Source organism: Suillus fuscotomentosus (genome assembly GCF_016647785.1).
Source record: "Suillus fuscotomentosus strain FC203 chromosome Unknown F5891scaffold_169, whole genome shotgun sequence".
Taxonomy (NCBI): Eukaryota; Fungi; Basidiomycota; class Agaricomycetes; order Boletales; family Suillaceae; genus Suillus; species Suillus fuscotomentosus.
The window spans coordinates 33699-60944 of NW_024539681.1; the positions used below are offsets into that span (position 1 = coordinate 33699).

Sequence of the window (27246 nt, forward strand, 5' to 3'; positions counted from 1 at the left end):
AATTATTCCCACACCCTCCCCACCTCACTGCAGCTTCACCACCACACCACAATAGGTCCCTGTGCATATATAAGTAGTAGTTTAGTATATATATGTATAATATAATATAATAGACTGCTTTTTTGTTTGTTTATGTGACTGCTCCTCCTCTAGGGGCAATTCAACATAGGGGAGGATATAGAACACTTTCGCATTTTTGCCCCTTTGGTGGGGAAGTGTTCTATGACATTCAGAACATGTTTATGAGCATATATGAGTAGATTCCCATCTTTATTTTACCCCCTGAAGTGTCCTACATCAATAGATATAGCACATATGCAAGAAAACACAGAATATGTTCCCATTCAATTATTTCTAGGTGAACAGACTTGTAAAAATAATTCCCAGCATCTTTTCAACAATAGGAACAATGTATCAGGAGCACAGGACCATAGGACAATATCCTGCTGCATGGTGTGACCTCCCTCTCCTGGTGGTTTACCCCCTGTGAATTTTTTTCCTGTAGGACCGGACCTCAATTGAGGTAGGGGGTCTATTACTATGTATATTTGGAGTAGATTTATCATATAGCTGGCCCAGGACACACATAGGATCTTGCTATAGAAACAAAAACATGAAAAATCACACTTTTGACATTTTTGACATTTTTCAGTATCTGATTATTAAATTTCGATGTTTTGACAATATGGGCTCCTTATCAGTCAAAATACCCTCTTTACATTAGATCTCAAATTTGCGCCCTATGTAGGGCTGATCCTTGTCATAAAAAGCAAGTATATATGCTATTCTAATGATACATGAACAGGCTAGATCATCTATGCAAGAGTAAGATACTGAAAAATGTCAAAAATGTCAAAAGTGTGATTTTTCATGTTTTTGTTTCTATAGCAAGATCCTATGTGTGTCCTGGGCCAGCTATATGATAAATCTACTCCAAATATACATAGTAATAGACCCCCTACCTCAATTGAGGTCCGGTCCTACAGGAAAAAAATTCACAGGGGGTAAACCACCAGGAGAGGGAGGTCACACCATGCAGCAGGATATTGTCCTATGGTCCTGTGCTCCTGATACATTGTTCCTATTGTTGAAAAGATGCTGGGAATTATTTTTACAAGTCTGTTCACCTAGAAATAATTGAATGGGAACATATTCTGTGTTTTCTTGCATATGTGCTATATCTATTGATGTAGGACACTTCAGGGGGTAAAATAAAGATGGGAATCTACTCATATATGCTCATAAACATGTTCTGAATGTCATAGAACACTTCCCCACCAAAGGGGCAAAAATGCGAAAGTGTTCTATATCCTCCCCTATGTTGAATTGCCCCTAGAGGAGGAGCAGTCACATAAACAAACAAAAAAGCAGTCTATTATATTATATTATACATATATATACTAAACTACTACTTATATATGCACAGGGACCTATTGTGGTGTGGTGGTGAAGCTGCAGTGAGGTGGGGAGGGTGTGGGAATAATTGATATTGTGGAGATTCCCAAAATGAGTGATGTTTTTGGAATAGTGGGGAAATTCCCACAGTAGGTGGCTAAAAATGCGGTGTGGGGATAATGTGGGGAGGCCCTAATATGAGAAGCAATCTATTTTTAACTGATGTAGGCACAGTATAGCTAAAAATACAAAAAATGCGGAGTGTGGGAATAATGTAGAAGGCTGCAGGCTACCAAAATGGGTATGTTTTGTGAATTACCACACATGGAATATATCCTGGAGCTGAGTTTCAAAAATGCGAAAAATGCGGCTGTGTATGATAGCATTTGGGATCCACCAAGGGATACATCCTTTTGGATATGGATAATTCAGCTAATGGATGTATACCAGTTTTAGGGCTATAGCCCAAAGTGATATATCCATCCACCAAGATGGGGTGGCTCGGCATGAAGATTCAAGTCGAGACTCGACAACTGTGAAGCCTGGTTGACTGTACATCAGCCGACGGCAACAGCAATCGGTCCTATCACCCAAACACTTGAAGTCTTTGCACTCCGCCCTAAGCTTAGGTGCGTCAGCATATCCCCTCTCGACAAGCAACTGCACCATTCCCTTAAACCATCCTGCCTTTTCGTGCCCCTCAGGAAAATAAAGTGACTGTGTATCACCATTAGCGAAGCATGTGTCAGCCATCCGAATACATTGCTTGACTGGTTTACCATCCGCACCCACAAGAGGTTTTCCATTCACATCTTTTACAGCCAGTGTTACACCCCAGGATTTTGATGGATTCTTTGGCATCTTGCGAGCGGACAGCGCATCATCAGCACGCTTGCGGTGAGTAGTGGCATTGTCAAAAATGAGGACATGGTCTTCATTGGGGTAGTCTCTTGACAGAATATCCATAGCTTTCTCAGCGTGTGCGATGATATTATTGTTGGTGAAATATCCATCTCGTGCCTTTCCTGCTCTGAACAGAATACGTCCACTCTCCTTTCCATCAGCGGAATGAAGCCAACCATAAACTGCAGAAACAAAATCGGCAACCATCAAAGAAGCACCCTCTCCTTTTGGAAGTGGTACAGCACTCTCGTTAATGTGGACCCAGCGCTGCTTTCTCCGATCATGTGCATAAAACATCGACTCGTCATGAAACCAGTGCACAACTCGACGGCCGGTTGAAGATGAAGACTCTGTCAAGTCTTGTACTGCTGTAGAGATATTCTTGTCTGTCCACTGGCACATTCGTGTGTGGTAGTGGTTCCATGCAGGTAGGAACACATTTTGACGATAGTGAATGATGTCATCACGTTCATGTCCATCAGAATATTACCCCTTTGGTTCCATCTTCCATCGATAGCCGAGCCGCCCTATCCATTGCTGTGCCGTTTTGAGGGAGATTCCTTTCTGCATACCAAAATGTGTCTGGTTCTCCGGAACATTAAGGTAATCCACCAGGTCCTGCGAATGCACAAATTTCCCTACACTTTGAAGGTGGAGCTTTAAATCCGCAGCAAAGGATTCATCATTGATGCGAGATTCTGAATGTCGGGGTGCACGATGAGGCAGTGCATTTCGATCCTTGATGTATGCCTTCAACCAACTTCGTAGACAACGCGAGAGGTAAAGTTGACCTCTTTTCCCTGCTTGAGCATTGCAGGCTGCACGGTCAGCTGCTTTACCCCAATGACCACCTACGAAATTTGCAGGATGTGCCCTCCCATCACTGCCAACATCTGTGTATAGCCAGAGAAAATTTTTCATGTGGTTGAGCCTCTCCTGTAAAATTGGGGGGAGTTTCGGGTCATGGTAACCTGTCTGATCATGTCGAGGGGGCTTCAACAATGTCCTTAGCTCATTCAATGCCTTCCTGGCTTCCTCGACAGTGGGTGGCTTTCTGAGCTCGAAAGAATAGTCTCAAGTATTTCCATCTCCTCCGAGTCCGTGATTCCCATCCAAGTCAACATCACTCTCAGCATCTGTTTTGTTATCTCCCAATCCAACATCAGAAACGACATCATCGTGATTGGCGCTGTCGGTCTGGTGAGAAGTATCTGTTAGTAATTCATCAAAGATCTCTTCGAGAAGAAATTCAGTTTGATCCATTTCTTTCCAGCGCACACCCCGGATGCCAATTAAATCTTCCTCGTCTTCAGTGTCCTCGCAGGTCACTTTGTAAAGATGTGGCTTTGGCAGGGGGCTTTGAATTGAATAGTATGTGTTCTTGGCACCCAAGAAAGGGACTTGCGAGAAAGGCTTGCTAACAATACTCAAAGCTGCACCATTGGATGCTTTGCTCGATGCACTGCAGACATCATCTGCAACATGACCCTATGTGCCGAGTTTGATGTGAGCTGTTGCAGCTTCCGAAGTTTGGTTACTACTCACATTTTCATCATTTTTTGCAGTGTCCGAGCTTGTTCTTTGTCGCTTTGATGCCCACCATGCATTCAGGCCTGCAGCATGATGTTTTCGCCACTGTGGTTTGTCAACCATGCCAACTCGGGGCCCTCAGACGAGCCTGTCGGCTTCACGGCAGCCTTGCATTTCGGAGTCGACGAGCTTTGACCTCCGCTAGGACATCAGGAAAATAGAAATCCATAGAAATCAAGTTAACTAATTAACAACTGCACTTTTGCAAATTCTGCAAATATCATAATCTTCGCAAAGGCTTTTTCTGTCCATTGACATTACAGATTGTGTCCTCGTTTCCTCGTTGATTTGTTAACCTTTTTTCTGTGTTTTGTCACTCAAAATCACGCTTTATCACGTGATGTTCGTAGAATCCGCAAGATGCCTACCTTATCTGCTGGCTAAATCTTACCTCATTCCGGCGGCATTGACAGACCCACTCAATTAGGCTATCCTAGATCGGAACTAGATCTAGTTTAGCAAGGTGCTGGATTATGGAGCCTGCCGAAGTACCTGGCCCATCACGTTGCATCCAGCTGAGCGCAGCATCTTGAGTTCTTCTTCACACGCTCCCACTCCATCTCCTCGATGATGAACTTGAACTCATTCACAACTTTTTCTCACTTTATTTCACATTATTTCACCCCCACCTGCCTCTCCCTCTCATTTACTAGCCTATAGCTTGAAATCTAATTTCATTTAGCGATTTTTTGGCACATCCAATATGTAAGTACTAGTCAAACTACAATCTGATTATTGTTTTTTTATCTTTCAGTGTCCCGCACACTCAGCAGCTCCAGCTACTCGCATCCCACCCCGAGCTTCACTCTGTCCAGCCCAACTACCCCAGGTCATGTCGGCATCAACAGACAGTACCCTCAAGCGAGTGTCGATCCTCATTTGAGCATGAGCCATGCTGATCCAAGTCGTTGCCCACCATTCGCAGCAAGTGAGTCCATCGATCCTCATTTCAAGCAAGAGCCATGCTCCGAGTCATTGCCCACCATTGTAGAAACAACAATACAGTGAGGCATGAACAAGGCTCCAGACTGTATCTGTAAATGTTGTAAGGTCGTGCATTGCCTAGTCTGCTATACTTGAGATGACAAGTGCATTCAACCCTAAAGGGGAAGCGAGTGCAGCAAGGATCTAGAGGTATGCACTGAAAGCACTACTGGTTGGCCAATGTGAAGCATGAGAAAGTGCAGGTACGCACAAGGTGCGGGAACATGCACGTGTGTATGCGGAAATGAGAGAGTAAGAATAAGCTTGCTTAAGTGATAATGAGATACTAGACAAGAGATGAGAGTGCAAGGTGTCAAGGAATAGATTCCTACTGCGACTTTCTAGGTAGTAAGTGGTAGGTAAAGTTAGGTAAAGTTGAGTAGTATCTCATGGTATGTACTGCTGGCGCTTATATATGGCGCCTAAGCGCTGTCATGCAGAGCTGAAGCGCTACCGAGTAAGGTATGTAAATATATATATAAGTAAGGGTCCATGATAAAAATAAAGGTGGAATGATATGCAAATAAGGGAAATGGAAATACACGCACTAGAGAGCTTGGTGGACAGTGGATGGATGCTTCTGGATGGCTGGTGCTATAGGGTGCTCAAGCACAGGAAAGCACGCACACATATACATCATGAAGCGTGGGAAGTGTGCGCCCATGGTGCACATTGCATAGGAAAGCTGCGCCTCATATAGGAATAACTGCAGATAGCACCCAGAGTGATGCTGCAAGTTCGTGCAATGAACTCCCTAGTGAAAACTGCCATATCAGACCATGAGAGGCATGAGTCTCTACACCATTCACAGGATGTGAGTGTGTTGATCTTCATTTGAGCAAGAGCCATGCTGATCCGAGTCGTTGCCCACCGTCTGCAGGATGTGAGTGTGTCGATCTTTGTTCAAGCAAGAGCCATGCCGATCCGAGTCATTGCCCACCGTTCACAGGATGTGAGTATGTTGATCCTCATTCAAGCAAGAGCCATGCTGATCCGAGTTGTTGCCCACCGTTTGCAGGATGTGAGTATGTTGATCCTCATTCGAGCAAGAGCCAGGCTGATCCAAGTCATTACCCACCATTTGCAGCCTATGAGTGTGTTGGTCCTCATTTGAGCAACAGCCATGCTGATCCAAGCCATTACCCACTGTTTGCAGCCTGTGAGTGTGTCGAATCACGAACTTCAGTCAAAAGCTAAGGTGCCCACATGAGGGATACTCTAAGATCCTGTGCAATCTTGACAGCAATACTAACCTCTTCATGAGTGTGCATGTGAGCCTGTTGACAGTGGGTGGACTTTGTAGCCTCTGCATGAATCTTTAAGAGTATTTTGAATGTGTTGACTTGGAGATTACGCTGTCACGCAGATTGTATTAACTTTGTGCTCGAATCAGAATGTGCACTCCACACTCTATTGAATTCAAACAATTTGTATTACTATCATATGTGAATTAAGTCTTGGATGCCCCAAAGCAGGATGGACTTGTCAAAAAAGCTTTCTCCGGCTTTTTCTGGGTGGCTGAACTATAATGATGAGTGACTATACAGAACAGATGGCTGCCCAGATGCAAAATCTATCACAATATAAGAAACTGGTCTAGTCTTTTTAGCATATGGCACTGTCTTAGTCATGGATAAGTATGTGTTGCGTGAGTGTGATCAAAACACCGTCCTGGAACAAAATTCAATCATGTTTTCTTGTGTCATGCAGTAAATACATAAATTCGGAACTAAATAGGATTACAACCAGCAGTAGGATAACTTTGTAAGCCAACGAGGGCACACAATATGAGTCAAGTCATGGCTCTCCTTAAGGAGTGGTTAGAAAACACACAAAATACAAGAAGGACACACAAACTTTGATTTTCCCCCAGCAGACCCTCCACCACCATGTTCATGAGGACACTTGGAAGACATGTTGCCAATAGCATTTGCAGTAATGTTGCGAGTTGATGGTTTGCATATGCGACTGGTCCGTGTATGGCGAGTATGGGTGTCACATTCTGTGATTGCAAAATCTGCTGCAGGAGGAGTGCAGGAAGGTGTTGCTGATGCATCTATACTAGGAGTGGTAGTGTCAGAGCAGTGTGTCAGAGGGGTGGGAAACTTGGGAGCGATTGTGTGGGGAGCCTGCAATGCCAGCAAAGTAGGTGTCCGGTCGATGAGAGTTATGGTAGGTTCTGACTGCATGGATGGGGGAAGAGTCAGCAGCACTGTCACATTGGCAGTGGGAGAAGTGGGAGCTATCGTATGGGGAGCCTGCAGTGCCAGCAAAGTATGTGTGCTGTCAATGAGAGCTGTGGTAGGTTCTGACTGCGTGGATGGGGGAAGAGTTGGCAGCACCGTCACATTGGCAGTGGGAGAGGTAGGAGCTATTGTGTGGGGAGCATGCAATACCAGCAAAGTGCATGTGGTGTCAACGAGAGTTGTGGTAGAATCTGATTGCGTGGATGGAAGAAGAATTGGCAGCACTGTTGCATTGTCAGTGGGAGAGGCGAGGGCAGATACATGCGACAAGGACTGCGCAGACACAAGTTGAGAGAATTCTTTGTCTGCCGGCACACTGGATGACCCGAAGTTATATAAAAAGGCGTCGAATCCTGGCCTCATCCAGGAATGCATCACATTTTCATCCGGCAGGCTGGGATCTGAGTCCAGGAAGGAGCCAGAGTGGCAATCTGGGGCTGCAGATATGTTCTCTCTGGATAATGGTAGGCTGTCTGATACATCAGGCAGCATGAGGTTAGACATGGATAATGCCCCATGTGTGAAGTCAGAATCCCAGTCAGAGGAGTATGAGTCGTCAAAAGAGTTCCTGAATGTATCATTACTGGATAATACTGGGAATGAAGAGGGCGGTAGATGGGTGGATACATCACAAGGTGCCGATATATGCTGGTGGGTGGGTGATCCATTTTGGGATATATCAGCATCGAGTCTATCGGGTGAAAATATTAAAAGATTTGGATCATTGAGGGCTACAGATCCACTCTTTTCCCCCGCCCTCTTGACTGCCGCTTCAGCTACGCACAAGTCAGTAACTGTAAGGCACTGGCTAAACTAAGTCAGACACATGATATACATGGTAAAGATAGTCCCGGAATGGCTCCATAATTCCCATGTCGAACTCTGGGTAGGCCTTACTGAAATCGTTCCCCAGCTTTGTGAGGCCAACATGAAAACTTCAACTACCATAAGCATGTATTGAGATATCAGACATCAGATGAACTAACCTATAGCAATCAATTAAACCACCAGATTCAGAGGAGGGACCACCAGCAAGGAGCGTGTATGATAGGCCAGTTGCATTATGAAGTCCTTTCAAGAACTTGTTGACGACAGCCACAAGTTTGTCGAGATTTCTAAATGGAGGTCAGTGAGCACAGCAAGATCTGTATTCAGATTGTGACTAACTGTTGGTAATTCAAGTTTCCCTCACTCCAAATGCCTTCCTTTTTGTGTTTCTCTCGTGTTACCTTCTGCTGCTCGATGAACTCTTTCACCTGTGTCTTGACTTCATCTGTCTCAGCCTCATATACCTTCGCAGTCTCTTTCTTTATGAGAGCTATGTATTGCCCTGAGGTGAGCTGCTCCCCAGTAGCCTTTAGTGCCTTCAGTGCTTCCTGTACTTGAGGCTGTGCACATTCTTTGTAGAACAGGACAGAATAAGCTTTGTGTTCTTGATAGGCACGTGTTGACTTTTCACACTCCGAGATGCTCTCCACTATGGACTGGAACACATCAACAGTATCTGCCTTCGCCTGTCAACCGGCCCTCATACTGCCCATGCTATTTTTGAAGTGATTATAAAGTTTCTAGTGGATGTCAGCCAAGTGATAGGTGAGTATTTGAAACCCTCACGTTTGTGCGTGATTTTTCCATGGCATCCATTATTTTTTTCTCCTCTTCTGTGAGAGGGCCATAAGGAGTGGCGGTACTTGGTCTTGGCTCAGGAAACTCATCCAACCATGCCTCATTAAGGTTGCAGAAAAAGTTAGTATAGTTTTTGGACTTTCCTACCAATGTCTCTTTGTACTTCAAATACCATGGCTGCAGCCACTCCTCTTGTTCAGGGGTTGTCCACTTTTTTGGTGCCATCTCTATAATAAGGCGTCAATAAGTACTTTGCTGCATTCAAATTGTGTAACCTACCAAGTACTTGGTGAAAATGACTAACAACACACCCATGAGGCATTAACAAGTGTGTTCATCGGGAAAGGGGTTGACATACTTCTGGTAAGAATATCTATGACACATCCATAGGGCGTTAATGAGGGCGTTCATCTCAGGCAAAAGTTAACATACCACTGGTAAAAATGTTGTACATGCTGGAACGGGAAAAGCGATGTGAAATTTTTGGACCCTGGTGTCTCTATAATTAGCTCTGACATCTCTCAGAAGCATTTTGTAATTCATGCCTTTTGGGAACCCCTGGTGAACCCTTATCCCAAGGCATGAATAGAGCTAATGAGACCTGCACATAGAGTCGATTACAGTAGAAAAGCACCAATACACAATGGAGATGAGTTGTGTAAAATCTATGAATCTAAGCTGCGCGAGTGCCTTGAGTGAGTGTGCCAGATTGTAGATGGGTAAACAGAGATGACGAGAGAGAGAGATTGCAGAAAGGACGATGAAGATGACCAGGGCCTGGAGATGAATTGCATGAAATTGGAATGACTTTATGAGTCTAAGCTGCATGAGTGCCTTGAGTGAGCATGCCAGATTGTAGATGTGTAAACAGAGATGACGAGAGAAAAAGATTGCAGAAAGGACGATGAAAATGACACCAAGGCCAATGAGCAAAGAAAAGCCATGCAATGCATGAACTCTACATTTGCAAAGGGCGAAATAGACGAGATGGACAAAAGATGAGAAAAAGCTCAACCCTTTCAATGGTACCAAGTGAGCTTGGTGGGTTTTGATTCTATAAAAGTCTGACAAAATGTGAGTAGTTGCAACAAACCTACTTTGCCGTAGACTCATAATCAAATTGAATGGCTCAACGACAGACTGATATACCGAGAGTTGTTGAATGGGTGCTGAAATATATCGATCAGGTGCCAGGACAAAATACCAGTTGCAGAACATAATGACTTGTAATGGCAGATTTCGGTCCTATAGTTAAAGTCCAACAAATTGTGTAACAGATGCCAACGTTGTCAGCAGACTTCATCATCCTCACTCCTCACTCATGGGCCAACCAAAGCTTTACAACACTCCTGAAGAATGTAGTGACACCAAATGAATGCAGAGGCATTCACACTATGCAAGGTTTGTTACTGCTATGTACTCACAGTTGTACTTATGACACAACTGACACATCCTCTGGCACAGGAATAAATCTGCGATTAGTTTCAGAAGGAAGAAAAAATATTGGTCTCAACTTGGACAAGGCAGGCACAATGATACAGGCATTTGACCCTGCAGTGCAGTGCCACTCAGTCCATCTTTGATGCAGTATGTTATAGTATCTTAAACTCGAGTTCTATCATTGAATATTTTCAAGTCATAATACACAGGATCTGAGTCCCTTGCGGGATGTCACAACTATTAGTACTAAACTAATGAAGAAAAAGCCCCACAAGCAAGATCGCCTGACAACCTATCTCGGAGGGGAGCCTCATGACATTATTGATGGCTTGTTCCAGGAATACTTGAAGACGAGGTCATTGGAGAAGCTTCGGGTAGCTGTAGGAGTGATCAATGAAATTTTCCTTGAGACTTGGAAGGTGGAAGATGACTTACTTATGCAGGGAGGTATTGGCAAAAGGTACGCTAAGGCCTGCCTTGCTACAAAATATGCCAAGAGTGTACTCTCTGCACTGGAGGATGTCTTATGCAATGTTCTTGTGGATGGTGGCAGTCATGGCACAGACTTGCAAGAAAAATATAATGCTAACGAGTTCTTATTTCAACGACTATGACAGTAGCAGTGCCAGCACCCATCTTATGTATATAGTACATACTTGCGTTGATAAATTCTCAACTTTGTATTCCATTTTCACATCAACAATATCATTACAAAGTCTATTTTAAATTTTACCACAGATCTAGAGATGGCAGAGTGCATCTCAGATTGAGACATGCCCACCACATCCATCTCATCTCTCCAAGAGGTCATCGTCAAATGTACAAATGAATACAGTGAGACTCACATCTCCATGTGCTTGTTTGGCTGATGTTAACTCCTTCTCGTGATCTTCGGTCGTCTCATTCAGGCCACAATTGCAACCACCCTTTCCAATAGCTCCACCTTGAAGATCTTTGGTGTTGGGATCGGGAGAAGTCAGAATTCAGTGAGTCGAGCTACACTGGCTGCCAACATTTTTGCATCTGCTCACTGTCTTGTTAGCCCAAGTTCTTGAATGTACATCATGAACCCATACCTCTTGGAGTGTAAGCAGAATGAATGGGCAGATATAAAGCACCACCACGACATGATCAGCTTTATCAGGTCAGTCCTTATCCACCTTGATATATTGTGATGATTCGCCATTCACACCTTAGGTTCATTATCCACCATGATGTATTGCAATTCGCGAAGTTGATATATCACCTAGATAGATCAAAGCCTCTCAGTCTCACTACGTGGGGTGTTATATCCTCAATTATTGGGACATTGTACTGCTGCGGCATCAGTGTGTTTTGTACGTTTGATGTTCTTCTAAGCCCAGGTGTTTGACAAGTATTGTCATGGCAGGTGGGTGTCCATTCAAAAAGCCAAAACTTGTGAGGCATACAATTAGCACCGACTCTGCAGCTGCGCACATTCACAGGCACCAAATATTTGCTCTTCAACAAGATGGGGAATTTGCCTTGTGTACATCCTATCTCCCAGCAAACCCACTCAGTATTTCTGACTCGGTGGCTGAGTCTCCAGAATCTCCCAATAATAACTTAGCCGATCCATGGAATGAAGTGGAATTTGAGCCTGTACAGAACGAGCCTACTACTACTGTCACAGAAGAAGTCATCAAAGCAAAATGAACCAGACGGGTACATAGAAATGTTGTTTCCATCTATATAAATGGTGAGCTCATTCAGCTTGGATAGGATGAGCTTGCTTTCTGGCTGGAAGAACAAGAATCATACCTTGACAAATTTATTCGTTTAGAGGGCAGTGTTACGACAGTAAGTCGTAGGCAGACTAGGGTAATCTAACAGTGACGATCACGACAGTGATACCTTGTGCTGAGAGTCCAAGGTCGGCTCCTACAGACAAGCAGGAGTTGTGTATGCTAGCGGAAGTGAGCAATGATAGCGATTACAGGCAGAAGGGGTCTCAAGTCCTTCTGAAGGTGCGGATCGGATGTCAAGCAAGTAGCTTTAGCAAGACAAGTGGTTCAAGGTAAAACCCAGTAAGATTAAAGTAAGGAACATCTACTTTAATTGTCGACCTTATATAAGGCTACTCTATCATATCTAAGCTCAGCTTGAAGCTGGGTTCTAATCTGCTTATCTATCGAGTCAGAGATACCATGCATGAGGCAGGCTTTTATCTAAGATAAGGACCATGAGGCGTCCTTCTATCAGTGCATGAGGCAACCATGAGGCTTGCCTTCTATCTTGATAACATAAATAGGTCTTCTAGACCTATGTCGTCATATGCAGTCCAGACCACTTATCTAAGCTGGCATCTTCTGGGCTTCTCTTCTATTCATCATCTATCATCAAGGCCTAAAGGCCTAGGTATCGTATCATTGCCGTGCAAGGTGGCAGAGGGCATATTGGTAGCTGGGGGCTCACGCCATGTTACTGTAACAGGCAGAGGTGGGGAAAGTCAGTGTTGGTGTGATGTGTTATCTGCAGAATTCAGATGCGAAGATTGTTTCTTGGTCGAGCTGGTCTGCTATGATTGCATTGTTCAGTCACACTACCACACGCCCCTACATAGAATCAAAGTAAGTTTTTTTCCCTTACTATGTATCACAAGACACTAACTTCTGGACACTCCAGCAATGGAAGGATGACCTTTTCCACACAGTCTTGCTCATGTCACTGGGTCTCCATGTCCAGTTGGGTCACAGGCCAGGGGAAGAGTGTAATAGCTGCAGAGCAGCCTACGATGATGATTTCGTGGTCATCGATGTACATGGGATACATGAGATAAAGCTTGACTACTGTGGGTGCACACATGCACCATCCTGCTACAAACAGCTTCTTCGTGCACAATGGTTCCCAGCTACAACAATTGATCCCAGAACAGTGGCAACTTTTGCTATTCTTCAACTTTTCCACCTTCTTTCATTCGAGTCCAAAGTCTCTGCTTACAAATTCTATCATTCTCTTACATGGAGAACCAACAACATTGGTACTAAGCCAATTCGTGTAAGTACCCACCAAGTGCCTTTTTCTCATCTTTTTTCTGTCTCGTCTATTTCGGTTCATGCATCGCATGGCTTTTCTTTGCTTGTTGGCCTTACTCATAGAGTCATCCCAATTTCACACAATTCATCTCCATTGTGTATTGCTGCTTTTTCTACTGTAATTGACTCTACATACTTACTATTGATTTACAGGATCGTTATTCTGTGTTCCTTCACATAGTATCAGAGTGGCAACACTTGAAGGCACTGAAACGATCCGGGCAGGGGCACGATCCTGCAGGTATTGAGGCAACACAAGAGGGGGAGCTGGCTGTATTGTGTCCAGCTTGCCCACAGCCTGGCAAGAATCTTCTGGAAGGTTGGGAGAATGTGCCACGATCTGAATGGTGAGTATTTTAATTCAAAGTGTGTGTGTCATGCGGCCACAGTCTGAGCTGAAATATGGGACAGATGGATGTACAGCCTTTTTTTGGCGATTGATACAAACTTTTGCCTGAAGTGGCATCTGGTGTCAACTGACAGCAAAGATCCAGGTTTAGGCCACGGGTGGGGTTATTTTGTGGAAGAAGGTAAGTATAAGGTGCACATCAATATGAATAGCGAGGTCTTACAAGAGGTGAGTGTGATACTGTTACATTGTCTCCAGCCTAGTAAGACTGACTGGGACTAGAAAAGTACATGTGTTAGTCACAATGCTGTGAACATGGCGGATACAAAGAGTTCGAAGGGGCTCGCTGCTACCGGAGTCGGTACGGTAGACTGTGCTTGCCATGATATGAAGCTTCCAAACAGTGTTGGAGATCTACAGAAAGGAGAGAAGTCAGGCTAACTTCTGTCCTTTCAACCAAATGAGTTCTCATATTCCTTCCCTAGGTATCTTCACATGGATTACCTCATATTCTCAGCCCTCATTGCATTTTCACAGCTTATTGTCTTCAACTTCTCCTATGACATCACCTGTCAGTGGCACAAAAAACTCTGGAGTCGCATGCCTAGCCTTCCTCCTGCACTTCACCTTGATCATCCAAGTAAGGTGATAAATTATTTTGTCCCAAAATTCCACTTGGACGCCCACATCAAAGCATGTCAAACTAAATTTTCATTCAATTTGACTCCTTGGGTCGGTTGAATGGATGTAGAAGCACCGGAGCATGGATGGGCAAATATTAATCATGTGGCTGCAAGTATGAAGGAAATGGGTCCAGGAGCTCGTCGGGACACCCTCAATGACCATTTTGGTGACTGGAATTGGAAGAAGATATCAGGTTTCAGCAAGTCAATACTCTATTTAAGTTTAAGTTATCATTTATATAGTATTCTCATGGCATCATCTCCAGGGCGAACAATGTTGCGCAAGATCAAGGAAGCTGTCAAGGCAGAGAAAGACCATTGTGCTGCACTTCAAGAACTCGAGGGGTCCATCAAGTCTTCAGAGTTGGGTGCTGCATACATCGCTGAGTGGAAAAATGAGATCAAGGCATGGGAGACTGATCACACAAAGCCAAATCTGTTTGATAGTAGAGTTGTTGGTGCATCTATTCAATCTGTATCATGGTTTGATTCACAGTGTCACTTCTCAGAAATGACACAGCCTGCAGTTTGTCTCGCCCTTAGGCAACAGGATGCCAGGGAGCTTGAGGATGGTGCCATCATATCACTCCATGCTGAAGTAACACCTAGTGTGCTCATTAGCACTGCCATAGATCTCGAGCATGCACAGTAAGTTCATGGTTTTGTTCTCAATAAATATGATGTCTGACATTGATATAAGACATCATCTTTGGGTAGATGCAGATGCACTTGGGCTGCATGCGACTGACACCCAGAGAGCAAACATTGTGACCTGCAGGAATGCACTGCAATGCCGGGTTGAAGCATGGTCTAGTGTTCAAGTTTTATACATGCCCATTGTTGCCAACTTGCGTGCTACAACCCTCTCCCATCAATTCCATCTACAAAATACTGGCCATGATGACAGCGGCTTACCAAGTTCAAAGCCTGACTCCGGGAAAGCCGAGGATTTCCCACTCCTTTTCCCTTCCGATGTCTGTGATCTCACTGTTTGCGATCTGAAGCTCCTCAAACTCGAGTGGTCACTGCAGTATGCTCAAGCCAACGATGCACTCACTGAGTGCCGTTCACACATTCGCCTTTGAATCCAGCTACTACATTTCAAAGCTCAAAACATCTGTGGGCAAGGTGCCAACACACAAGCACACAAGACTGTTGACACACTAGAAAACCGCTTGGCAATGTCTCATGCAAAATACTGCTGTGCTCACAAAGCACTTCTCGTGCTTTCAGCACACATTGATCACATTGGTTGGCAGCGGAGGTTTCAACCACTCAAAAAGTCAGACCTTCGGCCTATGGGAGACTTTGGAGGACAAACCCAGGGTACCGCTATTATGTCTTGGATTTGGCTGACACATGGAGTTTCCACTGACAATAGTGCTGGTCTTCAGGACTGTGAGTAGTTGTCCAAGCATGAGTCTATCAGTAACTAACACATTATTTCTCTAGCTCTCCACGTTGAATGATGCAAGGCCAGGGCGCGCCACAACCGGTGGCATGAAGAAATTCAGTTACTCATGAAGGAAATGCAGCATGTATTGGCTTTCCTGAAGTGGCATATACAATGGTGGGAGGAACGTGCAACCCTTCAAACATTTGTAAGGGCTGAGGAGACAGAGGGATTTGTGGCATATGCCAAGTGTCAGGGTGCTGTTCGCCGTGCATTGTTGATGAGTTTTGAGGACAGGTGGGCTGGTGTTGCAGGGCTTGTGGAATCTGTGTATGGTGATGTGGACATTGCCAAAGACATGTCATTCGATTGTGATGAGGGACCATCACTAGAAGCTCCTCCTCTCGAAGATATTGATAATGTTGACTGATTTTATATCTAGTATGGTTCTTATGATAGGCATTCCGCTTCCCTATGGATGGCTTAGTCTTTTATCTTATGAGAAAATTGTTGACAACATGATTGAGCTGAGGAGCCTCCAAAATTGGTTCCGTGGCCGCATCAAACGTCCCATTCTTCAATGTGTAGATAATGTGTTCCGAAAACAGTGGGGGATTGAGATTGATTGAGATTGAACACCTCAATGTGATAACATGTTCCAAAAGCAGTGAGGGATCAAGATCGAAGACCAGATTGTCCACAATTGAGAATTTCAGCCGGGGCATATACTTGGTGGTGAGGCACACATTGGCCGTTGTACGGAGGTCAACGGTGTTCTGGCAATTGCATACATGTGATATAGCTATAGACAACCTTACAGGACTGATGTATCATAGCATGGATAGCTACATCCCTCAATGTATTGTAGTTTATGGCTTATAAGCCAATATGATATATTGCTACTGCCAGTATCAGGTGTCCGGGTGTCCAAAAACATCCCAACATGTTTCTTTCTGCTACCTCCATGTCTACTACTGGCAGTGGATCTGCTCCTAGATGCTAGCATAAAAGCTCGTATTGACATTCCCCTATCTTTGTTGCTCCATCAGTAAACTACTGGGTTCTGTACAGTGTGAGAGGCAGACAGCTTGGTCCCTTCTGGATAGCTTACTACAGTAACACCTTTCCCTGTCAATCCTTGTACAGACATTCACAGACACCCCAAGAACTTCATTTTTGTACACAATTCACCACAAATCTCATTGTATACTACTGTCCAGTAGCAGGCATTCTTGCACCACTGTTCTCGCATTCAAAAATAGGCAAATCACTGCAAATATAACACCTAAAAATAAGCAGAATCACTAAAATATATTCATTTCACAGATAAACAGAAACATGTAGTAGTAAGTGTTAGTATAAGCAATGACAAGAACACACAAATGAAAAACACCCGAAACCTAATCCAGAATGACTCGCAAATGATTATGCTTTGTCATGTCCCTCCCGTCTAGTGATGTTCTGGCCCAGCTTGGCTCAAAAGCCATGGTTTTGGCCTGGCTTCAGATGGCTTGGGCTTTCGAAAATTCCAGGCCAGGCCAAAGCCGCCAGTGATGGCTGGCTTTGGCTCAGCTTTGGCCTGAGCTGCAGTCCAAGTACTGAAAAGGTACAGTCTTAGAAGAATTAGAATGAGCCGAGATCCCTCAACCAGGCATTGAAGGACCAGAAGTACCTAATACTATCAGCCAAGTTGAGACCAGCCTACAGATATCACAACACACCTCCAAAAGACAACATTCACACCCTGAAACCACTGTGGAGACTAGGCAAGAGCACAGGTTGGGGTAACCCGTGCAGGTGGCAGGTGCGGGTACCCTTCGGGTATGAGTGCGGGTCTGCCATTGGACTACCCGCACACTCACCTGCACACTCACTCGGGTTCTACCATCAAAACAATATATGTCCGTACCTGATCAAAACTCCGCTGCATGTATAGTACCTACACCAAAGCGAAACCTTAATAAAGCCACAATATTATTATCATCCAAGTTTTACCTGCCCTACTTACAAACTAGCCATGCACCCAAACATATTCACAGCCACTGCAAAATGTGTCATGAAGCTAATGGACAAGGCTAAGGCAGCACTCGAAGACAGGCTCAAAGCTGTTGGCCCATCCAAGAAGCAGAAGGCAGATCCCAAGAGTGCGAGCATCACCTCAAACCACCCAAAGAAGACAAAACAAAACCCTCTCACTGGTACACCCGAACCACTCAATGTGGGAACAGCCCGGAACCTGGCAAGAGTTGTTGTGCTGTTGTTCGGACTGAGGAAGAGGAAGCAGCACTGTATGACGATGACATTGTTGCTGATGAAAGTGAATACAACAAGTAGCACAACCCAAGTCTGAGTCTGAGTCCAGCTCCAGAGAGTGCTGAGGACAAGCAAAGCATGATTCTATTATACAAAAAAACACTACCAATTAGCTGCACGACAGAACAACTCATGAAGGAATGGGTATCACCTGTTTATGCATTTTTTGAGCCTGCCCCCCGCATTGTTGAGCTTGATGGACAGCGTGCACATGAGTTCAAATGCTGTGCATGAGGATGCAAAGCCACAATTTGCTGATTCCTTGACAAAAAGGATGCAAGGTCCACTGGCAACATGCAAAAGCATGTTAAATCTTGCTGGGGTGACAAAGTCTTGCAAGCAGCCGATCAAGCAAAGAATGCTGCTGAGGTTCAGGTGAAGATCATTGGTGGAATCCTATGAAATGGTTCAATTACGGTGTCATTCGAGAGAAAAGGAAAGGGAACAGTGATGTACTCGTATCAACAGCACACCTGGAATGAGACAAAGTATGATAACAGTATTTTTGATATTTTTGATGGCTGATACAGTAGTATTCGGGGCTGAATTTGTTCATTGGATCTCAGAAAGTCTGCGTCCATATGAAATTGTGTAGGACAGGGGATTTCAGTCACTCATGAAGATGGGTAGGCCTGAATATTACATACCGTCGAAGTCAACTGTCTCGAGGGATGTGCAACTCGTTTTTGTGCAAACACAGCAGCAAATTGCTAGGATGATAAAGGTTAGTTTGATTAGTATCGTCTGGACATGAATTGAAACAAAAAAAACACGTACTAGGAATATGCTGGTAAGCTGAACTTCTCGATGGATGCTTGGATGTCCCCCAACCATCATGGCTTTGTTGCTGTGTCAGTCCACTTAGAACATAATGGCACAGCACTAAGCTTTCCGTTAGATGTTGTCAAAGTAGCTAAGGTACAAAATCACTCACATAAGATGATGCATTGCTGATATTATGATAGTCACATGACAGGGAGGAGCTCGCACATGCATTTGAAGGTATCCTTGAAGAGTTTGGAATAACAGATAAAGTGAGCTCTCAGCTGATTTTTATATGAAGAAATTCAACTTATCCATCACATGCAATAATGCATCCAACAACAATTGGATGATTGATGAGCTCACTATAGAGCTCCTGAATTTTGGTGGACATGCGGGTCACACCCGATGCTTCCTCCATACTGTGAATTTGGTTGCGAAATCTATTCTCCGTGAGTTTGATGCGAAACAGGTCAAAAATGGTGACATGGTTGAATACAGTTTAGATGATGATGCAAGTGATATCGGAGACATGGGGGACAAGGGTGATGCTGCTGATCCCGGTGATATTGATATTGGTTCTGGGGAAAATGACGAAGATGTCGATGACAACATTGATGGGTTGATTGATGCTGCTGTGATACTGATGTTACAATAACATTGCCGGACCTAGCCTAGGTCCTGACTGACAGCGGTCTGGAACCACTATGACTTTACTATGGCCCGGAAGGCCTCCCGATCCCATCATGACAGCTGTATGCCTCATGTATGTATCTTGACATAGAAGAGGCGCCTCATGCATCTTATCAGACAAGCAAGGCTTGCCTCACCTCATCTTATCTCTGACTCAGATAGATTCATGATACAGGCTCCTATCAAACCTTATAGCATATGGCTATATAACTTAGACTGATATCATTGTATTCCTTACTTTGATCTACTTGGTATTCCCTAGAAACTAGTACAATCCCAGTACTTGTTCATCCCTTCAGAGTGACCTCAGTCCCTCTGTCTTGATCGCACTTCTAAGGCAAGCTGACGCTACCTTAGCCGTATATCTGTTAGTCCTACAGCTTGACGAGCCGCAGCGCTTACCAAGCTTGTCAGAGGATCCCTTGGGCTTCATCCAAGGCTAGACCACCGTCCTTCCATCTTCGCGAGATCGCTTAGAGACCTGCCATTCAGCATCGGGAGGCTCGACCTATCCAAGTTGTAACAACTGAATGTTGATGAGCAAAAAGAGCTGCAGGGTAGCATCCGCCCTGTCAAAAATGCTCTCTCCAAGGCTAGTCCTCAATAAGTCAACTACAATTTGCTGTTGACAAACATTAATTAGATATGGAAATTGTCATACAAAATAATACACTCTACCACCACCAAGATCCTGCCTGCATGGTACAATATTCTAGCAGAACTTAAGATGTTGGCACAGATGTTGCCTCAAGATGTTTCGACACGATAGAACTCAACATTCAATATGCTAGAGCAAGCATTAAAGCACCGAGCAGCAGTTGACATGATAACACAATGTCAGGACTTAGGGCTGAGGAAATTCGAGCTGACTAACCATGAGTGGGCCATCCTGGAGCAACTGCGAGACATTTTGAAGGTAAGTCTTGCCACTATCGCACTGGTGGTGTCATCACTAACAGTGTACTACAGATCCTCAAGGGTGCCACATTATTTTTCTCACGCTTGACACCCAACCTAGCCACCATCATCCCTGCAATGGACCTCATTGATGAGACACTCACCAAGTACTCAATGGACTCAAAACTTATTCCCTCAATCCGCATTGCTGCAGGACTTGTGTAGAAAACTCTGAACCATTACTATCAGCTAACAGATAGTTCAGAGGTTTATCGAATTGCCATGGGTACATATTTTTGTGATCTTTTCTTATTGCTGACATTATCATTTCAATGTAGTGCTTCATCCACGTCACAAACTATCCTACTTCAAACACGCCAAGTGGGAGCAAAGGTGGATCAATACAGCGGAGACCCTAGTTCACGACAAATTCAAGTGGTCGTACTTAGGTCTCGATGGTGACAGCAACAGCATCAACGACGTTGTGATTTCAGAGACTCGTACTGGCCCTGGTAATTCAGCTGTTCCTGTGAGTACAATTTTTTTGTACTACAGCTACTAACTGTCTAACTTATGAACTCCTACTACTAGAATATGTTTGACAACATGGCTGCCCTTGTGCCACCTCAAACCATGGACCTTCGAGATGAATTGGACTGTTACCTCAGCACCGATGTCAAGCACATCGTCGATCCTCTTGTGTGGTGGCATGAACACCATACATCATACCCTCATCTTTCATGGATGACATTGGACTCTCTTACAATTCCAGGTAACTACTTTTATTGGTATGTTTATGTGTTCATGACTCACACAGTACTTCATAGCAACTTCAGTGGATGTCAAATGACTCTTCAGTCATGGTCGCCTGATACTCTCTCACATGCACTCACATCTCAATGCTCAGTCGATTCGAGCCCTCTTGTGTCTTGGATTTTGGAGCAGACTCAATCTCATCAACACTGAAGACGTGATGTCTATTAGCACGCTTGCAGATGTTAAGGGTGATGACATTGAGATGGATGATGGATGGGATGCCATTAGCTTGTAGTACATGATCATTTTCTGTCATAGGTACATTTTTCAACACAAACCTGTGGGTATACCCATGGTGGGTCCTACCATGGGTGTTCTAACATTATACCCGCTATACAACCCATACCCATCAAGTGGGTATGGGTGTGGGTCTGCCCTCCCACACCCAGGGGTTTATCTGTGCTCTTGCCTAGTGGAGACTCATCCATCAGTGAACTTGTGAGGAAAGTACATAGCAATAAATAACAAAATATAGTACATAATCACAAGAACTAGTGTAATTTTGCTATCGACAATCACATTGTTATGTTTGGCCTTATAGAGGAAAGACGCTTCTGTGATTTTTGTATAAAATTGTATGGAATGCCATAATGAAAGGGGGGTTCACAACTCCGAAACATCAACTAATCGACCCGACAATATAAAGCTTTGCAAAGCTTTATCTAACATAAAATTTATATGGTATCTGTCAGAATGATACTACCTGGAGTAAATTTAACAGAACTACCTAGAACACCAGATTGTCACCACTCATTGTTTCTTAGCACTCATTTATGAAAAAATTCAATAAAAATCAATTTTATTTATATTTGAATACATATGTAATTACATGATATATAATAAAAAAGAAAGATAGCAGAGAGGGAATGGTGACAAGGAAGAGCCAGGATGGGACCATGAGGGAGGGCCAGCAAGGAACCATGAGGAAAGGCCAGGGAGGGACCACCACGAAGGACAAGGGAGGAACCACAAGGAAATTCACTGGGCTCGAGAGGGTGGTGGTAGTAGCAGTGAAACAAAGTTGAAAGGAACTTGCGCGAAATTTTCTGTCCTTGCACAAACAATGAACAAATAATGACACATCAATTTCAACCACTTGCGCTGCTCACATGATTTGGGGTTAGTCATGTGCATGACCTTAGATTCTATTGTAATTCATGCAATATTTGAATCGATCTATATATTTTTGTAAGTCAAATAAAAATGAGGTAATATGATGTTGCTCAACAAACGGTACCTAATTACACTACAGTAGATATGCTCATAATGCATACTGTCAGGACCGTCAATAGTTTATGCATTATGAGTGATATGCAACACCATGTATGTCATATTTTTGTGATGCATGTGACCTCCACCAAAAGTGTGACATCAAGTATCTGCTGATCATACCGAGAAAAATTGTTCTAGAGAGGTCTGCTAGCATTAAGTAGTTCTTCTCATTGTAGTTGAGCATGAAATATATGAAGTTGTGATGATAAGTTGAGTGAAAGCTGTGGATCACCATATTGCATGCATCCAACTTCGAGTTGCTGGCACAAATCAAGAAGATCTGTCCATGTGATTGATGCAGCCGCTGAATCATCATCGTCATCGTCATCAGAATCAATCTCAATGACTTCACCACTTGCAATGGTAACTTCATGACAGACCTCATCTGCAATGGCTTTGTCACCACCTTCAAACATGGGAAATTCTCCCATATCTCTCTCCTCAGCAGGGTCCAGGAGTTCATCAAGAGTTGGTAATTGACTGAAAATACAATTGCGCACCTTGAGATTGTTGACAGATTGCATAAGGTCAGCTTCAGTGGAGGAAAGTTGGTCAGCTGCTTGCTTTCAATGCACGGGAATATGAATTTTGAGCCGAGTGCGACAAGATGCAGCTTCTGCAAGTGCATTTACAGCATTCAAGGCAATATCTGTGTCTCCTTCGGCATCCATGACAGCTTTAAGAGCTGGCTGCCAATCTGAATCAACATAGTGTTTGCAAGATGAGCCTTCAGGTCATTCTTGGCTGCTGGAAGGGACATTTCAGTGGTTGTGAACTTGTGGACAATATTCCATGTGGCAGGATTGACATGTGGCCTCGAGTCTAGGCCTACTGTTGGATCACTGCCACAAAAAATTGAGCACCAAAAATGAGAACATCAAATAATTGACTCACAGTTGGATTTCAGTGTGATCCCAGCAATGTTTGATGGTCTCAGATGTAATGGTGTACCATGCCTGCTTCACCATTGTCATACCTTTGAGAATGTTGAGTTTATAAATGTCTCGTTTGCCAGCATCATCAAGGACAATCGTGCGTGCACAAAAATTCCGGTGATATATTGCCTTGAAGCATCAAATAATTCCAACATCGCATGGTTGCACGAATGGTGTCATATTGGGCCCAAAATACTCGAGATCGATGTTTGATGGTTGATACAAGATGCTGTGACCAGAGAAGTTATCAATAAACATGCAAATGTGCTTATTTTGTTGCTTCATTTGAAGATCAAACTTTTTGACCCATCTAGACAACACATTAGGTATCATTGGCAGTCACAGGATCATGTTAACATACTCTTCAAATAGAACTGCGGTCATCCAAGCCTTCTTATTGTTTCGATAATAGAAACTGTGCTGTTCTGGTGACTGCTTCTTGAAGCATTGTGGTTTCTTTGCCTTGCTGATAAAAATAGGCTTGAGCCTCTCACTTCCATCTGTGTTGCAAGCTAACCCAATGGATATGCGAAATTTCTCCTTCTTCTTGCCACTCATTTGTTGTGTTGTGAGACCACGATCTGGAGGTGCACTAAAAATAAATAAATTAAGCACTGCAAATTACAAAATGAAATGAACACTCACTATGGAAAGAAGGATGTCTCATCGAAGTTTCACTGATCTTGATGAGCAAATTTTGCTAAAATCCTGCGACAATGTTCTTGTTCTGCAGCAACAGCTTCAGTGTCCACAGATCCAGATTCACCGTGCTGTCGGTACTCGCGGATATTGTAGGCTTTGCAAAATGACTGAATCCATGCTTCCCCTAACAGCCTTTTATTGTCTGGGACATCAAACTCGTCCTCAAACCTTTTCTGTTTCTCTCGTAACATGGGCTCAGTCACTGTTTCATGTTTATTTTCCATGTGCCTGATCCACAGAATCAAGGCATGCTTGACATCAGGTCTGGTGACAACCCTTGGCCATTTTGATGATAATGCATTAGGGTTATCATTGACATGGGCTTCCATTTTGGACCTTTCCCTTAACTTGTGAGACAAAGTTGACTGTATGAAAATGAGAGCACCAGATTTGAGAGATTTAAAGTGTTGTACAATTTCAGCTTGTGTGACATTAGGATGAGAGTCAATGAATGAATAGACCATCATCCAGTCTGAGAGAGTGAGATTTTGATGAGAAGAGCATTCAGGTAAAAGAGCCAAAGTTTGAGGAGTGTCCTTTGTGATGATTTTTCGCTGTTTTGCAGGTCAGTTGTATGATATAAGCAGTGGATGAGCATAGCGATTGCCAGAGAGATTGCTGACCTTAGTCTTGTCTGAGGACAGGACTATGCCAAGCAGAGTCGCACCATCAGTGAGGTGTTCCTGTGTTCTTAATTAGCAACACTAAGTCAGTAAATTGAGAGGCAAACGTACCTGAAGTTCCCAAGCACGGTCACCAGTCATGAAACCATAGTAAATACGGACCGCACGTTCAGCAGACTCATAGACTTTCCATGGAATGAAGTCGAAGCTGTTGACTAACAAGGGGTGACTAAGGAGTGACTGTAAGCACTCAATGGCATCCCGGTAAAAGACACAAAGAGTCTTTGTTGTTGGGAATTCGGTGAGGACAGTTTGGTACTTCCATCAAGGAGGAGATGGTAGCATTTCTGCACGTCCTCAAAGCTCTCTCGAAGAGCGAAATGAGAGGGGTAATTTTCTGGTCTAAAAACATAAGTTCAGACATAGCTACAGTAGAATATAGATAGACTTACAAATTCAAGATGAAGATATTTGTCGATATCCATCATGCTGAGCTCTGACCGAAGAAGAAATGCCACCATCTCCCAGTCTGGTTTGCTAGCGAAAGGGAAGTAGGGATTATCCATCCTCTCCACAGCATACTCATCAGAGTTGAAAGTCTTCATAAATGTCGTTCCAATGCCGTATGTCTTCGCTGCACCATCATAAACTTCTTCCTCATAACCTGCCTCTACACCAGCATGCTCATCCTCATACACGCCTAAGTCTGCACCCATGTCCACATCCACGTCCACGTCCATGTCCATGTCATTGTAGATTACCATGTCTTCATTAAAGGCCAATTTATCTTGAGGTAGTACCAGAAGTCATGACTCGGACAAGATTCAAACAAGGTTGTCATTCCAACTGTAGCATCGTGATCTGGGCTGATTCAAGTGCTGTAGCACACCTTTATCATTCTTGAAACACTTGCTGCAGGACAGGCAGCACATGTCCAGGAGTTCAGTCGGCTTTCAGTAGTATAGTCAGTAGTAGGTACTAATGGAAATTTCTGGAGTGACCTTGAACTAACACCACGATGTACCCAGACTGACTTTTGCAGCAAGGTTCTGCGCCTTCTAGTCCCACTGTGACACGCCTGAGATGTCATTCTCCTTACAGTATGTTCTTTTTCCTGACTAAAATAATATTTAATCTGGCTCATAGACTCTAAATTTGAATCAGACGACTCAGATACTTCTGATTCAGTTCTTGCACTTGATAGGGTGAGTTGTCTATTTAGTTTACAAGGCACTGATGCAGACTTTCAGCAGAACCTTTCAACAGAAACCACCTCACCAGAGAGCGCCAAGGAAGCCATGTACTTACTCGAGATGGCAAGAGCAGATCTGGAGGTTCAACATGTTGAACAAGACCTTGCCGAGCGCCTTCTTCACCAGCTGAATATACACACATGTTACTGGCAACTACGAGCGAAAAATGTGAAGAAAAAATTGCTGATGCAGAAATGCATGTAGGACGCACACGCACTCTCATGACAAGGAGCAGCTTTACATGCTCAGAGCGAACACTTTGGCATTCAAAATCTGTTTTGATTTCTGGTCGTGGTAGTATGTTGTTCATTTGTTTATGAGGTATATGTAGCACTACTGTATACATTTGACCTTAGGTTCATCACAGCATCGCCGACACCCCGAACTGAACCTATTTCGTGTGACAGTCACAAGCATCTGGTGAGGATGAACCTAAAATTGTGACATCTGGTTCTCTCATATTTATTTGCAAGATATAACAAATTTTAAATAGTGCATGTTGTTGACTGATAATCAATTGAGTAGCATAGATTCAATCAAATTCTGAGACTCCAAGTCCTCCAAGGGTGGTCTGACCACCTCAGCGAACCTATTCTAAGTTCATCACAGGTCATGGTGGTGAACGAACATGCGAACCTACCATTATGTCATGTCACACCACAACCCCCACAAACCTAAGGTCGAATGTATACAGTAATATCTAATTTTTTCAAGCGCTCTGATTGAAACATTTATTTTTGTAGATTTATTTTGTAATAGTGTCTATACAATCATATTCCGAGCCATAGTATATTGCAAATTGTATCTTTGTTGTGATTTGGACTTACGTTCGGTGTGATAAGACTTCACGCTTCATGTGATTAAACTACTGTAATTTGAGTAATACTTGATACTTGTGATTTAAAATTAAAATAAGTCAATGGTGCTCTGCAAGTTCCTGTAGATCTCTGCAAAGTTCCTGTGAGTCTCTGTAGGTCTGTGTGACTCTGTGAGTCTGTACACTGTAACACTGTGCACGCTGTGTGGCTCTGTGCCGGTTGTAATGCTGTGAGAATCCTGTATCCAAAACAAGTAGTTTGCTGATGGCGCAATGTCATGATCCTGTCGTGAACTCCTCATAGGAAACTTAATTTTCAGACATACATTGCTATGTACCAATAAATCAAATTTATTGTGGTATACATACCCATAGTTAGCCTAAACAAAATGATATCCTACTGTAGTTCTCACGGCCACCATATCACAGACTCATCAATTCTCTGATGTCGATGCCACAGCTTAAGAGCCTATTCAGCAACCGTTGTTTGAACAAAAT

The 27246-nt window shown here is 43.7% G+C and overlaps 5 protein-coding genes across 5 annotated transcripts; 1 reads left to right on the plus strand and 4 right to left on the minus strand.

Moving 5' to 3' along the window:
• Window positions 1-1827: 1827 nt before the first annotated feature.
• F5891DRAFT_1216029 (uncharacterized protein) lies at window positions 1828-3951 on the minus strand (the record flags this gene model as incomplete). The annotated part of the gene is made up of 5 exons (XM_041369312.1): window positions 1828-2691; window positions 2789-2862; window positions 2943-3357; window positions 3421-3786; window positions 3844-3951. The coding sequence occupies 5 exons, from the start codon at window positions 3949-3951 to the stop codon at window positions 1828-1830; spliced, it is 1827 nt and encodes a 608-aa protein (XP_041217302.1).
• Window positions 3952-6322: 2371 nt separating this feature from the next.
• On the minus strand, window positions 6323-9198 carry F5891DRAFT_987593 (uncharacterized protein; the record flags this gene model as incomplete). Its single annotated transcript, XM_041377924.1, has 9 exons — window positions 6323-6445; window positions 6726-7686; window positions 7903-7931; window positions 7954-8053; window positions 8105-8233; window positions 8286-8632; window positions 8733-8971; window positions 9103-9117; window positions 9177-9198. 9 exons carry the CDS (start codon window positions 9196-9198, stop codon window positions 6323-6325), a joined length of 1965 nt encoding a protein of 654 aa, XP_041217303.1.
• A 3271-nt stretch (window positions 9199-12469) lies between these two features.
• On the plus strand, window positions 12470-16294 carry F5891DRAFT_1131915 (uncharacterized protein; the record flags this gene model as incomplete). The annotated part of the gene is made up of 15 exons (XM_041364710.1): window positions 12470-12653; window positions 12684-12775; window positions 12831-13202; window positions 13394-13587; window positions 13664-13817; window positions 13872-14020; window positions 14075-14321; window positions 14352-14466; window positions 14539-14747; window positions 14793-14920; window positions 14973-15337; window positions 15380-15495; window positions 15532-15674; window positions 15753-15962; window positions 16108-16294. The coding sequence occupies 15 exons, from the start codon at window positions 12470-12472 to the stop codon at window positions 16292-16294; spliced, it is 2865 nt and encodes a 954-aa protein (XP_041217304.1).
• Window positions 16295-24621: 8327 nt separating this feature from the next.
• On the minus strand, window positions 24622-25002 carry F5891DRAFT_965807 (uncharacterized protein; the record flags this gene model as incomplete). Its single annotated transcript, XM_041376193.1, has 2 exons — window positions 24622-24738; window positions 24790-25002. Coding segments are annotated over 2 exons (330 nt in total), but the record flags the coding sequence as incomplete, so codon positions are not given.
• A 33-nt stretch (window positions 25003-25035) lies between these two features.
• Window positions 25036-26545, minus strand: F5891DRAFT_987596 (uncharacterized protein; the record flags this gene model as incomplete). The annotated part of the gene is made up of 7 exons (XM_041377925.1): window positions 25036-25080; window positions 25131-25465; window positions 25568-25590; window positions 25713-25796; window positions 25987-26057; window positions 26149-26216; window positions 26521-26545. 7 exons carry the CDS (start codon window positions 26543-26545, stop codon window positions 25036-25038), a joined length of 651 nt encoding a protein of 216 aa, XP_041217306.1.
• Between the last annotated feature and the right edge of the window lie 701 nt (window positions 26546-27246).